This window comes from Mchenga conophoros, linkage group LG8, assembly GCF_057382185.1.
Source record: "Mchenga conophoros isolate Kocher_MC1m ecotype Shallow Benthic linkage group LG8, M_conophoros_male_GT1.1, whole genome shotgun sequence".
Taxonomy (NCBI): domain Eukaryota; kingdom Metazoa; phylum Chordata; class Actinopteri; order Cichliformes; family Cichlidae; genus Mchenga; species Mchenga conophoros.
Window position 1 is genome coordinate 20,318,360 of NC_140533.1, and position 14,925 is coordinate 20,333,284.

General features: G+C 39.8%; 2 protein-coding genes across 2 annotated transcripts; both read right to left on the bottom strand.

The window, feature by feature from the left end:
* Positions 1-5,502: 5,502 nt before the first annotated feature.
* Positions 5,503-9,641, bottom strand: LOC146568654 (leucine-rich repeat, immunoglobulin-like domain and transmembrane domain-containing protein 2). The gene is made up of 3 exons (XM_085284839.1): positions 8,673-9,641; positions 7,674-8,455; positions 5,503-7,468 (listed from the first exon to the last, which is right to left on the bottom strand). Exons 1-3 carry the CDS (start codon positions 8,780-8,782, stop codon positions 6,681-6,683), a joined length of 1,680 nt encoding a protein of 559 aa, XP_085140965.1. The 5' UTR covers positions 8,783-9,641; the 3' UTR covers positions 5,503-6,680.
* Positions 9,642-9,768: 127 nt separating this feature from the next.
* Positions 9,769-13,432, bottom strand: lrit1b (leucine-rich repeat, immunoglobulin-like and transmembrane domains 1b). Its single transcript, XM_085284838.1, has 4 exons — positions 13,178-13,432; positions 12,399-12,859; positions 11,845-12,150; positions 9,769-11,428 (listed from the first exon to the last, which is right to left on the bottom strand). Exons 1-4 carry the CDS (start codon positions 13,297-13,299, stop codon positions 10,350-10,352), a joined length of 1,968 nt encoding a protein of 655 aa, XP_085140964.1. The 5' UTR covers positions 13,300-13,432; the 3' UTR covers positions 9,769-10,349.
* Positions 13,433-14,925: the final 1,493 nt, after the last annotated feature.

Genomic DNA, 14,925 nt, shown 5'->3' on the forward strand with positions numbered 1-14,925 from the left:
TCTGTTGCTAAAAGTTGTTTCTTCTGTTCATACCGATTCGCGAGTGGTAATTTGCTGTTTAAAAACGGTTGAAATGCTGTTGTGGTAGGATTTGTTTAGCATACTCGAAGGATGATTGGAAAAATGTATTATCTTGCTGGTTATACCTATTAATCATAATTTCATGGTTAAAAAGAGAACAAGAAATTCATTTGTTGTTTACATGGTTAAAATAATTTCATGTATAACGAGAGATATATTCAAAGCATGCATGTAATGTATTACTGTGGTAATGTGAAAGAAATGTGAAAAGAGATAAAGAACTAAAGCTATAGCTGTGATACAAGAGAAGAAACGGAGCTGGCTGTGTACAATAATGTTAATATTGTTGTGCAGGCTAGGTTTTTTTCCCTTGTCCGTGTGGAAGGAACTAAGATTTTGGATTCCAATGGATTCTCTCCGGATGGAGATGGCGAGCCTGAGCCCAGACTGAACTTTGCAGAGGAACTTACTCTTCTTCCTCGACGGAGACTCCCAAGTGGTAACACACAAACCACAAACGAAAGAGAACAAGAACTAGACTAAGAATTTTTGACTTGACAAATGACCAAAGACAAAAAGACAATTGAATATTGAGCTCAAACGACTATTTTTGGGGTTATTTTTGTTTTGCCGGCTTCTTCTTATTATTGTTATGGTTATTATCACTACTACTGTCAATGTGGAATTTGTGTCTTGTTTATTTCATTTTTGTGCAAAATAATAACTGTTGCTGCTCAAATTCCTGTCTCCAGCCATTTCATTCTGCATTCGCCTCGCTTTCTATTGTAGCCCTGCCGAACCTAGCAACTGGTCCGTAGTTTGGCTGTCCTAAACTATTTAAAATGAGTCAGTGGTTACATGTGCACCACCTACCCCTGTTTTACAACCCTGGGCCTAATGTCACCATTGATGAGCAGCTGATCCCATTTAGTTGTGAAACATATTGCTTCACGTGTAAATGTGTTGTCTTTCCACTCACTCCACTTGATTATAACTGATTTATGTTTTTATAACATTTTATAAAAAAAAAAAAAAAAAAAAAACGAGAAGCACATTAATTCATAAATGTGATCTAACAAAGGTAAAGGGAAAAAATTAACCATGTTTACTGTTCATATGGCTTGTAATTGGGATGAAGTAAACATCTGTTGAGTAATTTAACATAAAATTGTTTGATAGTGTTAATTTGGAAAGCCAAAACTAGCGGGTCCACCAGACCCATGAACACTGGCTGAGTAACAAAAATATGAACACCACACAAGGGTTAATTGTTGAGCTTATTGGGGTTATGATGGTAGGTTGTCTACCTCCATCCTATCCCTAGCACTCTCTGACATGCCAATCATGAGTATGTTCTCCTCCACTCTATGGTCTTCTTCTGTTCCTTCTGTCTAACCTTTGCTCAATATCTCCAGTATCCCTCCTCTGCACATGTCCAAATCATCTCAGCCTTGCCTCTCTAACTTTGTCTCCAAACTGCTCAACCTGAGCTGTCCCTCTGATGGACTTGTTTCTAATCTTGTCCGTTCTAGTCACTCTCAACTAAAGTCTAAGCATCTTCAGCCTCACCACCTGTCTTCTTGTCAGGGTCACTGTCTCCAAACCAAACATCATAGCAGGTCTCACACCCCTCTTGTAAACATTCCCTTTCATTCTTGCTGCTATCACAATTCACCCCTGACACTCATCTCCACCGGCTTCATGGTGCCTACACTGTCTTCTTTATCTCTCGTGTGCACTGTCCATTGCTTTGAATAGCCGATCCCAGGTATTTAAACTCATCCAACTTCACTATCTCGATTCCTTGCGTCTTTACCTTTCTACCAGCCTACCAGGTTTCAACGTAACTTTATTCTTTCATGAGTTATTTACAAGTTTCTGACCACTTATAAAATGTGTTCAATGTGCTGCCCATTGTGTTGGATTGTCAATGCAACCCTCTTCTCCCACTGATAGCAACACCGCAGGAGAAATGCCAGCACAGGCATCCAGTATCCGTAGTTTCAGGTGCTGCACATCTCGTATCTTCACACCATAGACAATCGCCTTCAGATGACCCCAAAGATAAAAGTCTAAGGGGGTCAGATCAGGAGACCTTGGGGGCCATCCAACTGGCCCACGACGAACAATCCACTTTCCAGGAAACTGTTCATCTAGGAATGCTCGGACCTGGCACCCATAATGTGGTGGTGCACCATCTTGCTGGAAAAACTCAGGGAACGTGCCAGCTTCAGTGCATAAAGAGGGAAACACATCATCATGTAGCAATTTCAAATATCCAGTGGCCTTGAGGTTTCCATTGATGAAGAATGGACCCACTATTGTTGTACCCTATATACCACACCAAACCACTCTCCAGTGACGTGCAGCGAGTGCTACGCTGTGGGTTCTTGCTGAATGAAGCTAGGACAGCCACTGATGTTTCTTCATTAGTGACAGTTTTCTTGCGTCCACATTTTGGCAAATCCAACACTGAACCAGTTTCACGAAACTTAGCAAGCAGTTTGCTAACTGTGGTGGTCTCGTCGGGTGTCTTGCATTGAAATCTGCTGCAATGACCCGGTTATTGCATTCACCAGATATCAACACAATTTTGATCCGCTCCTCACGTGTTAACCTCTTCGACATGTCAATGGCTGTGAACAAAGAGAAACTTGTAAATAACTCATGAAAGAATAAAGTTACGTTGAAACCAAGCACACCATTGTTTTTCTTGTGACATTACCAATAAGTTTGATGTGTCACATGGCCCTCTTCCTATTGAAAAAACAAAAGTTGTATCCAAGATGGCCGACTTCTAAATGGCCACCATGGTCACCACCCATCTTGAGGAGTTTGCCCCCTCACATATACTAATGTACCACAAACAGGACTTTAATATCACCAACCATTCCCATGTTATTACGGTGTATCCATATAAATGGCCCACCCTGTACTTCTCCAGGCTTTCTTGCACCTGCTCCCTACTCTCACTACAGATCATAGTCTCATCTGTGAACATCACAGTCCACAGAAACTCCTGCCTGATCTCATCGGTCAACCTGTCCATCACCACTGCAAACAAGGTGCTCAGGGATGATCCCTGATGTAATCCTACCTCCATCTGTTACTCCAATAGCACCTTTCCTCACAGTCTTGCTACCCTCATGTATGTTCTAAAAACCATGTCTTCACTCACTAGTATATTTGCATCTCTAACCTTATTCACTTAATCTACTGCACATCCTTTCCAGCTTGATTTCTGCCTCTAGCCAACTAGTACAAGTCCTTTTCAAGACTTTCTTGGCTTGGTTTTTTCTCAATCTTTCCAGAATGTCTGGAATGTGAACAATTTCTAAAATACTTTACTGATAAAATTCTATCTCTCAAATCCTCACTCCCCCCCAGTGGTGAGCCTTGCTTTCACTGGAGAATGTGCTTCTACTTTTCATCAGTTTGAGCCAGTGTCACTCTGTACACTTAAGCAAATTGTCAAGCAACTGAAAATTACTAGTTCTGCATATGAACCTCTTCCGTCTCGCATTGTGAAGGACGGCTTTGATGTAATTGGGCCCAGTATTCTATTTTTAATGAACTCATCATTGTCTTCTGGCTATGTTCCCTCTGTTTTTAAACATGCTATAGTGCAACCTGCTCTCAAAAAAAGGTGTCTTGACCATTGTGATTTTGTTAATTATAGGCCGATATCCAAACTTCCATTCCTCTCCAAAATCCTAGAGAAGATAGTTCTCTCGCAACTCCAGGCTTACCTGGATGCGCATGACATCTGTGATAAATTTCAGTCTGGTTTTAAACCACGCCACAGCACCGAAACAGCTTTGCTGAGAGTCCTTAATGATCTTCTCTTAATTACTGATTCAGGGCATTCTGTTGTATTAGTCTTATTGGATTTGTCCTCAGCTTTTGATATGGTTGACCATAATATCTTATTAACGAGGTTAGAACGCACTGTGGGCATTCGGTGTGAAGCCCTTAACTGGTTCAAATCATACCTTTTGAACAGGTCTTTCTCCGTTACCTTGGGTACTTATTCTTCCTCAACTGCATCCTTATGCTGTGGTGTGCCCCAAGGCTCTGTACTTGGCCCAGTGTTATTCTCATTATATATGCTCCCCCTAGGCTTAATCTTTCTCGAGTGCATGAGAGAAGTCAGAGAATGGCTTTCAGGCAATTCCCTTATCCTGAATGATAAGAAAACGGAAATTGTGGTGTTTGGCAACCATATCCCTTGGGGCCTATTAGCTGATACCTTTGGTTCCTTTGCCACTTCTTTCTCTGACTCAGTTAGTGACCTAGGTGTCCTGCTGGATAGCTCTTTCAAATTTAACAAACAAGTGTCCTCAGTAATCAAATCTAGCTTTTACCAACTGCGCCTTATTGCTAAGGCTAAGCACTATGTTCCTCATAAAGATCTTGAAAGGCTCATTCATGCTTTTGTGACTTCTAGATTGGATTACTGTAATTCTCTCTCCTTTGGTCTTCACTCCGCTCTCCTTCACAGACTCCAGCTTGTCCAAAATGCGGCGGCTCGCCTCCTGACTGGCACTAGAAAGCATCACCCCTGTTGTTATTGATTTGCATTGGCTACCCATAAAATATTGCATTGAATTTAAAATATTGTTGCTCACCTTTAAAATTATAAATAATTTAGCCCCTCGTTATCTTGTCGATCTTCTTAGTCTATATGTCCCTGGGCGAGCCCTCAGGTCTTCAGCCCAATTACTCTTGACTCAGCTTAGATCTAGACTTAAATCTAGGGGTGACCGTGCTTTTGCCCTGGTTGCACCTAATCTGTGGAATAACCTTCATCGCTATCTGTGCGTCAGACTCCATTTTATCTTTTAAATCCCGTTTAAAAACTCACTTATTCAACATAGCTTTTCCATCTAGTTAGTGTACTTATTTTATATTTGGTTTAATTTTTATTTATGTACTTTACCTTTTAGCTTTATCTGTTCTTAGTAACTTTGTTCTTATATTCCCTTTTATTGCTGTATAATTAGTGCCCTCAACCTGATGACATATGTGGTACTTTGTAAATAGTCTTTTATTTGATCATGTCTTAATTTACCTGTTTTTATTGTAAAGCACTTTGGTGTACCGCTGGTTTTTTAAACGTGCTATACAAATAAAGTTGTATTGTATTGTATTGTATTGTATCTTTCCATAATACACAAAATCAGTCTTTTTCTTTGTTTTTTTTTAGCCAACTCCTACAACAGGATCAAGAGTTGGCATCTTAGGCTCCTGCAGGTACTTATGAAGATCCAATATTATAATGTTATTTTGACACCTAACAACCACCAAAAAAATACAAATCACAAAGTTTCTATAGCTTGGACAAGTACTAGCTGCTATAATGAACGTACATTAGGGTTCCCATTGTTCTTCTAAAATAAGCAAAACCTTCACTAAAATTGATCAAAGCTGAATTAACCTTGTTTTTTTTTATTTAGAAATACATTTATTTGGAATAATTTGCTATACTGAAAGAAACAGGTAACAAAAAAGAAGAAGAAAAAGAAAAGTCAGCATTACATAACTTTTCCAGTCTTTTACTACTACTGTCCCTACTTTTCATATAACATCACTTTCTTTTTAACTGGGCTGTACATATTATATTAAATCAATTTATTAATCAATTAATCACCTTTCGGTGATTAACTTCTTGAAACAACTATGTCTGGAAAAAGTACTATATATTAATATATTATCTAAATAATAGCCTTTTTCAATTGTTTTATTTATCTATTAAAACATAAAATTATTATAACATGCAGTAACTGATGCACATGTAAAAATCATGTGAAAATACAGTCACCGTGTGGACACAATCAGCTCAGAGGCATTAAATGGAAATATCATGTTCTGCTGACTAGGATTCAGATAGAAAATCACTTTAATCTGCTTAGCAGTGTATGTATAAATTCATGGGAAAATACAGCTTACGTAACAAATCCTCTGAGTGATTGTGATAAAAAAAATCTGAGTATGTCTCAGCATTTGTCTTTGACTTCTTTTTAATCCACATCAAACGCATTTCATTCAGTCATAATAAATCTGCAGTCCTTAAGAGAAAACACAAAAAGATTAAAAACATTTTCAAGACAAAGTAAATCAAAGCAGGCCAGAAACACACGTACAATCCACAACATCATATTGCAGTACTGCATGATAACTTAATTACACACGATTAATTTTTTTATTTCACAAAGTGACACTAAAATAGAAAATAAACCCTCCATTTAACAAGGAAGAAAGGCATCTCCATTTTCAGGTGACAGCTTGCAATATACATACATTCAAAGTGGATGTGTGCGTCTGAGTTTATATAAGCAGCAAAGTCAAAAAGAGGAATTATAACAAAAGTCCAAAACTGAAAGGGAAAACATGTTTACCCCATGAACAAATGTGTTACTTTACCACATAATATATGTACAATTCAATTTTTTTTTTAAAGTTTTATTTTAATGTTTTTACTTACATGGTCACAAGAGTCTTCAAAGTGTGAACCAGAAAAATAATGGTGCATGTATTTTAGAAAATAGTATACTTAGCTTTGTAATTCAACTGTAACACATACATTTAGAGGCACAAACTTAAACTACAAATAAACTTCATGTAGAAATGTATTATGAATGCAGTTCTTGACTTTGATGCTAGTACAGGTAAGCTGCACTTCCTCCTTTGGACTTATCCTCAGACCTCCGTCTCTTTGTTGGCTTTTCCATCGAACTTTTGCACAAAGCTTCATCGCTGGTTGCCTGCAGGCTGTCAAAAGTGCCCTGCCTCGCCCCCTCCTGCAGGTTTTCATCATGCATTCTGTGCATCCTCCACAGATCCACAAACCGGTCGACACAGCTGAACCTGGCCTCTGTGGTGCAGGCATACATGCCAACCGGCACAGCCAGCACCATTGCGCACACAATAACTATAATGTGGATTAACCTTTCTTTCTGCTCCATCTCACTAATGTCACTTCCTGTTACAAACACAATGCACTGACCTTCCCTTGGTGGGTGGTTCTTCAGGGTCACACACACCTCGTATTTGGTGACAGGAAGCAGATTACTGACCGAGTAACTGTTGATGCCCGGGCCAATGTAGATCATTTCCTTCTTTGGTGAATCATATTTGCCAAAGTGGATGGTGAACCAAGTTTCTGCAGGATTTTCAGTTGCTGCGTGCCACTCTAAGGTAATTCCATAAACTGTCTGTTTGGCTATGTGTATTTCAATGTAGGCATTCTCCTCAGATGACAGCATAGGGACAGGCGGGAGGAGAGGAAGGGAGGAATCAGAAGAGGCGATGTTAACTGTAATGTTGACAGAGGAGTTGCCAATGAAATTGTTGGCCGTGCAGGTGTAGAGTCCTCGGTCTGCCAGATGAAGAGAGGGGATCAGGAGCTGGGAAGAGAAGGTCTCCTCATCGATGTTTGTCTGTGATGCTGCAAGGTGAAAACAGCATCAGAGCAAATCACAGGATTTTTTTCATCTGGTAATGACATGCTCAGGTATTCTGATATTATGCAGTAAGTATTGTCTCTTTCAAAACACTGCAGCCTGGGAGTTCACTATATATACTTCGCTAAGTGCTCCAACAGCAGGTTCACAACAATTTAATGGATGGTAGTGATTAAAAAAAAATCTTACCAACAAATCCTCTTATAATCTTCAGACTGTACATCCACTGAATGGTCGGCTCTGGCCTGCCCTTCACTAAGCATGTTAGGGTTGCATTTGCTCCCAGAGGTAAAGTGATGTTGGTTTCTGGGGCAGAGGTCACTGGCCTCATGCATGATTTTAACTGAATCTCGTGGAAAAACTTGTGAGCTTTGAGAGCTGGACCTGAACACATCAGATAAGAGTTCATCAGGATGATGGGAGGGCTGACTGCCCTGGTGAACTCCACAAAGCCTTTGAGGCGGCAGTCACACAACCAGGGATTATCATGCAGCCCCAAAACCACATTTGACACCATCCCTTCTTTTGCCCAGGCTTTCTCAGCTATTTGAAAAAGGGGCCAATTAATGAAGACTTCTTTTGCTATGACACTAAGCTGATTGAAGGATAAATCTAAGTAGGTCAGTGCAGGTAAATATCTCAGAGCATGTTCGGGTAGCACATCCAGGTGATTGTGTTTTAGGTCCAAAATCTTGAGTTTTGGTGTATCCTGAAATGCTGTCCATGGTACTGAAGTCAGCTTGTTCCCTTGTAGCCTTAGCTCAGTCAAGTTAGCGAGCCTCTCTAGGCTTTTCATGTTCATCAGAGCGATCTCATTAAAATTTAGCCAGAGGAACTCCAAGGCAGGCACTTTTGAGAAGGATCCTCGAGGTAACTCAGTCAGATGGGATTTTTCAATTCGGATTTTAATGAAATCATGTGGGATGTCCACTGGGATTTCTCCCATGGAGGTTTCCATACATAGTAAAGACCTAAAATGACAGACAAGAAAATTTGTGCTATACAAAGATAATGGTGTAGTACACTTAGCTTAAACGCAAATTTTGGATAGTGTTTATTTGGGCATTTCACACTAGTCATGCTATAAGTAATGTTTATTGTAGCACGTAACTTATTCAAAAGAGGACAGACTCATAGCAAATATACAACCGAGCTTTACAATGTAGCATATTTTTAGTGGCCACTTACCTTCCTAAGATATCATCTGTGCAGGAGCAACCGAACAAACAAGTTGACGATCCAAAAGAGATGAACTGGAATACCAAAGTGATATGCAATGTGACATAAAAGGCGTCCATGATCCTAGACACGCATATGAAATAGGCCTGTCAGGGCAGGACATGCTCATGGGCTGCGTGAAAGAAAGCCCATTACCTTAATCTCCCTTGACGTAACCCTTAAGAGGCCAAATGACATGTGAGACACAGGTGTATTTATAGCAATGGTCCACTTTTTCTAAACACAATGTTAGATCTTTTCAAAAGGACATAAAGAGTTAACATTCACAAGTGTTTTTCAGTCGAGAGCTATGAGTTCGGCTTGATAGTAGTTCTTGTCTCAGATATGACCCCAAAATGCTTCGCATCAGATTAATTTAATTTATTTGTTCCCCACTAAAGCAGCAGCATTGACATGACAGGAGGCCCATCTGTGTTAAGTGGGCCGGAGCCCGTCAGGCTTAGCAACACTGAGAGGGAGGGCTGCACAGAGACAGAGACAGATGTCTGGAGAGGACTGACCTCAATAATCTAAACACTGTTTGTCTCTCAGGTTGATAAAGGCCAAATCAGCATATACCAAAGCGAGTGCGAAAACAAACATCTACACTATAGCTCTGCAGTTTCACATCCTTTAATACCCACGCTTTTTATACATGCGCATTATAATTTAACAGATAAACAGATTAGCCACATGTTCAGCATTTCAGGAAATGTCTTTTACATAAGGCATATCATAATCGTCGTTTATTGCTACAGTTTGCTTGAATGCTGAGTTAATCATACAGAGACTGTACTAGTAGGTAATTTAGATGCTGGAGCACCCATAATCAAAATGATAAAGACTGATCCAATGGAAAATATGAATATTAGTCCAAATTTATGCCATTATATGTATCAACTGTAGTGATTCATATATTAATGCTACAAAAACTGCCTTGGATTTGCCTACAGCTGTATTAATTGATTGTATTTACTTAGTTTAAGCATGTTTTGTAGCAGTTTATAGATACAGGGGATACGTGTGGGTGTTTTTAAGGAAAGTAAAGATGTAGGAAAAAAGTAAGCATAAATCAATATAAAAATATTTATTTTTATACAGTACATTCATACATACACATATATTTTAGGTTACAAATATTTACACATTACAAAATGTACTGTATTTCAGGTTTTTCACCCAACAGTAAACCTGGCACATTCACATCATACTGACATATAAAACAGGCTAAATAAACTATTGTTTCCCTAAATACGTGTAGAATAAAGATTTTCACACAAAGCATAAGTTACATCTTAGGAAAAAACAAAGAAAAGTGAATGTATTGGGTTTAAGAGAGTTTAGGGCATCGAGAGAGTTTTCTCTTATTCTTAAAAGTGCACGATGAATTAAAAAAAGTTATTTCTACACCACTTGTAAATTTACAACTGCGTTACTGTGTATATTTTCCCTTTTTGTTGTTTCCCACCAAATGAATGGTAGCTTTTACTCCCACAAGGCTGTAATTTATTTGAATAGATCCAGTCCTAAAAGAGCTACAAGTGTCCTCTGGATACCCCTTTAAAAAGAGGATCATTTGAATCTTTCTAACAGTGGAGCACGGCGGTGCAAAGTGCATCCTTTGGGAACTGAGGCATATGTTTGGTTTTAACAGAAGTACTCATTAGGTAGCCCTTCAGTCCTGGCTGTGGCCTCTGAGTCAACACTAGATCTCGCTGAGAGCAGCCTGTTGGATTCGTCAGGATTTAGCCTCGTTAGATACTCGCCTTCCATCCCCTTAGCTTTGGTCCCAGGGCCGAGGGTCTCAAACGTGACGTACGAGTCCTGTATTTCTTTGGATTGCTTCCCCAGCAGCTTTTGGCAACGTTTCTTTATTGCCCCACAGCACACAATCAGTGTAAGAGGAACAGCAATCACGCATGCCACCGTTATCACCACCACATTAATGAGCTTCTGAGTGCCACTGGCACTGGCTGCTTCATCGGTTGAGAAGATTACACACTGCTCCTTTTTTGGGATCAGGCCTTTGACGCAAACACAGGCAATGTACTTTGTCTTTGGCACAAGGCCGTCAATTGTGATTCTGTTTCTTCCAGAGCCCACATTGATTCGACGCATGTCTCTCTCACCAAATATAGCATATAGGACGCTAAACTCGGTGGTATTTGTGGCTGTAGGGGCTCGCCAGTTCAGAGAGACAGTATGGTCAGTGTCACCAATCACCTTTACAGAACGCACTATCCTTTTCTCAGGAGCTTGCTGTAACGATGAGGCATTGGCCGATAGGTTACTTAAAGCATCCTGTTGCACGTCCAGTGGCTTCTGTGCATCCGAACCTTTGCCTCGTCCCTGAGAAACACCATCAGAGATGCTGTAGCTCTCAATCTCATACTTCCCAGTCACCCCCTTGCCATTAAGAGGTTCAATGATGGGCTGTGCAGCTGTAGATGTAGGTGGAGGAACGTATCTGGCAATAAGCTTTTCCTGGTATGCCGCTCTGCCAATGCCACCATTTTTCTTCCCCCTTGATCTCTTAGAAGTACCACCACCGCCACCTCCTGCTTCTTCTGACCGAAAGGAATCTGTGATCACCAAGGAGATGACAGCGTCTGCCGTGCCCACAAAGTTGGTCGCCTTGCAAACATATTTCCCAGAATCCCGGTAAGAGACAGCAGGCACGCTCAGAATCGACCAAATGATGCCTTCCTTTGAGATCTCTTGCTGAACTGAAAAAACAAAAAGGTAGAGATCCACAGAGATAAGCAGATTGACTCAATACTTGAAATGTGCAATTCACTTGTATTTTTATTTTTTATTCCTATTTATTCTATTTATCCCCTTTGTATATTTTATTTATATTTGTCTCTGTATTTATATGTGTGTGTGTGTGTGTGTGTGTGTGTGTGTGTGTGTGTGTGTGTATATATATATATAACAGTTCTGTAACTGTAACTTTGGTCGTTGCTGTGCTTTTTTTGGAAGTCGAATTTCCCAGAGGAACCCACCCGAGGGATTAATAAAGTTCTATCTTATCTTATCTTATCTTAGATTGATAAAAAAAAGAATAACTTTAATGTAATTGACACGTGTGCAGAAATAAATCAAATCTAAGCACATCTGGAACAAATGCAACAAAACTCACTGGTGCCGTTCATTTTCTTGCCATCAGCACGGCTCCAGAACAGCTCTGGGATGGGGACTCCAACTGTGCCGCAACGCAGCAGCACGTTGTTGCCCAGTGAGCTCCGAACACGAGCCACAGCCGTATGCACTCGAGGGCCTTGGCACCTCTGCAGCTCTGCTTCAGTGAAAAGAACCCCTGATAGGCTCTCAGGATCAGCGCATCTTAGTCGAGTGTCAATGAGAGCCACGGAGGACGAGGGGGACTTCTGAAACTGAACCAGATCATAGAGTCGACAGTCACACAGCCACGGGTTATCATGAAGACCTGCAGAGGAATGTATGGAAAGACTTTATTAGTGAAAACAATAAATTAAGTTGTTTTACCCAACACTGAGTCATTTTAAGACCAGACCATTACCTGGGATTGAGTATAAATAAACATAATTAGCCTAACAAGTTGACACACTGCACACACAGTATATTTAGACTAATCCCTAACTGAGCTTTAAAGAAGTAGCTCTCATACAAGGCAGATTACAAAGAAATCTTAATACATTAACATTCAATCCTCACCAAGTATTAGTTTAGAAGAATCAGCGTCCTGGGGTGGCTTCACACTTAGCCACATTGTGAGAATTTCACCAGGAACGGTTGTGAGACTGTTGCTAGACAAGTCCAGGTAGGTTATGTTCTGTATATACATGATGGCTTCTGCAGGCATGCTGGAGATCTTGTTGTTGTGTAAGTCGAGGAGCCTCAGGTTTGGCATGTCTGTCAGAGACTCCCAGGGGAAGGAGGTAAGGGAGTTGCCATCCAGCCTGAGCTCATTAAGGTTGTAAAGACCCCGGAAACTGTCAGGAGTCAGGGAGTTCAGGGAATTGAAAGACATCCAGAGAAACTCCAGACTGTTGAGGTAGTGGAAGGTGCTGCTAGAAATCCGTGTGATTGCCGTCTTCTCAACGCGGAGCTTTGCCGTGTCAGTTGGGAAATTTTGAGGAACCACAGTGATTTCCGGATCATTGCAAAGAACACTCCTGCAAGAAAATAACAATAAAAAAATATGACTACCTCTACAGAACATGTAGCAGTAACAATATTAAAGATACTTTTAAATTCAAGATGAAAGCATATTTTATACGTTAGTTTTAAATAAAAAAATAAGTTTAAAAAGTTCAGTTTATTAAAGAAAAAACGTAGCAGACTATTTTTGAGTTATACGCAAATGGGATTAAGGAACAAATCCAAGTTAATTCCAGCACACGGAGTCACTGAATATAGCAAAGCTATATTCTCACTTTTATGGCAAAGCATAATAATACAATTGTGCTCTGAATTCAATTCACAGAGCTTACCTCGCTTTTGATCCGTCGCTTAGTTTGTGAAAGAAGCAGCTGCACTGGGCAGGACACGGACTGCTCATCAGAGGAAGAAAAACTAAAGCCAAACAAAAAGCTGCAGGAAAATGTCGACTCATTTTGCAAGCTACTGAACACTATGCAACTAAACTACAGTTACAAAGCATGCGCCGCTACTCGGTCTAACGGGACGCGGGATGCATCGTGGTGTTTTGCACGCTCACAGATCCACTCTGCTCCGACTGGTCTGAATCCTGAGATAAAAAGGATAGGCAGGGATTAGAGAAGGACTTGGGTTATTTTCATTCACACGATTAGGCTATTGCTTCCTGGAAGCTGATAGGTTACCGCGTTTTTACTTTCATTCTTAGACATACTTTCCAAGCAATGATTGGATGGACAGTTATGACACAACTACCTGCAATTATAGGACATAAAGAAGTAGCAGGTGGACGAACTACAATCGCTAAATCTACCATACCTGAGTGAGCATTTGCTTCTTTTTTTTTCTTCGAGTAAAAGGGGAAATATCTGAACACATTTAAAACGTTATTCTTATCTTATCATTTTTATCCGTCTCTAGGCTTTCTGCTCCACGTAAATTGACCAAGTTTCACCAAAAACAAACAAACTGAATAAATTCTGATATGAAACACAAGACGATAAAAACTCCTCTCGATTAGGTTTAAATGTCCTCAAACCGTCGTTTTTGTTAGAAACTTCATTTACAGACTGTAGTTAAATAGTAGCAGTGAGCGACCACTAGATGGCAGTGGGAAGTCACTGAGTGTAAACAATTGTTAAACACTTACACTGCTTGTCTCCGTCCAGGTAATCAGTGGGTTTGAATACAATTTTAAAACAGTTTTTCTTATGGAGAGAATTTCTAATCTCTGCAAGACTGCATGAATCTACTTCCCCCCAAAAAGAACATTAATAAAAACTTGGATTTCATCATGCTTTGTGATTTTTTTTTCTGTGCTATTAACACATGTACATTCATACATCATCATATGCAGGCTATCTGAGTATGACATACTTTGTGGATGACAGATGTATTGTCACAGTCTGAGGGGTTTTTTTCACAGGTAAAGAGGTTTAAAGACATGGCTGCTCGGCAGGGTTTTCAAATCCTTTAATCCAGTCATCTCTCAGTCTCTTGATAATACAACTTTGTTCCATTTCTTTCAAGAGGGCTGTCCCAGACAGGAAAACCTCCAACCCCGCATCTGTCCCTATAACATTTCCCCATATGACCCCACATCTTGAATTGGGGTGTAAGGCGCATCTTTTAATAATGCCTTCATAGCAATTAAGATTTATTTACAAGAATAAATGATCTATCAACGGGAAAGTGTTATAATAATGAAAGAAACTGATGCAAAATGACATTTTTCATTTTTAATTACCAAAAATATACATTTTAAATAAATACAATTATTAATTTAAAAAATATTAAGTCAAAATAGAAGCAATTCTCTACATTATGAAAAAAAAAACATGTATCGCTTTCACAGGACTCTATGCATAGTTTTTTTTGAAAACAAAAGAATTAAGAAGGCAAGTAGCAGCAAGGGGCTGACAGTCAAACACGGCAGCCTGCACACTAAAGAAATAATAAGACTTCTAAAACAATATCCTTTGGACAGGGAAGGAAAGATATTTGCCAAAATGCACAGTTCATGAAATCCTGTCCTTGACCAGTTCATGAACTCCTCTGTCTACCAAGCAATACAAAGTATTCT

Coding starts and splice junctions, on each gene's coding strand:
- lrit1b (XM_085284838.1), bottom strand. CDS start 13,299: ATGAGTCGACATTTTCCTGCAGCTTTTTGTTTGGCTTTAGTTTTTCTT. Junction 12,860..13,177: donor AGCGACGGATCAAAAGCGAG/GTAAGCTCTGTG, acceptor ATTTTCTTGCAG/GAGTGTTCTTTGCAATGATC. Junction 12,151..12,398: donor TTCTTCTAAACTAATACTTG/GTGAGGATTGAA, acceptor ATTCCTCTGCAG/GTCTTCATGATAACCCGTGG.
- LOC146568654 (XM_085284839.1), bottom strand. CDS start 8,782: ATGGACGCCTTTTATGTCACATTGCATATCACTTTGGTATTCCAGTTC. Junction 8,456..8,672: donor ACAGATGATATCTTAGGAAG/GTAAGTGGCCAC, acceptor CTGTCATTTTAG/GTCTTTACTATGTATGGAAA. Junction 7,469..7,673: donor GATTATAAGAGGATTTGTTG/GTAAGATTTTTT, acceptor TTCACCTTGCAG/CATCACAGACAAACATCGAT.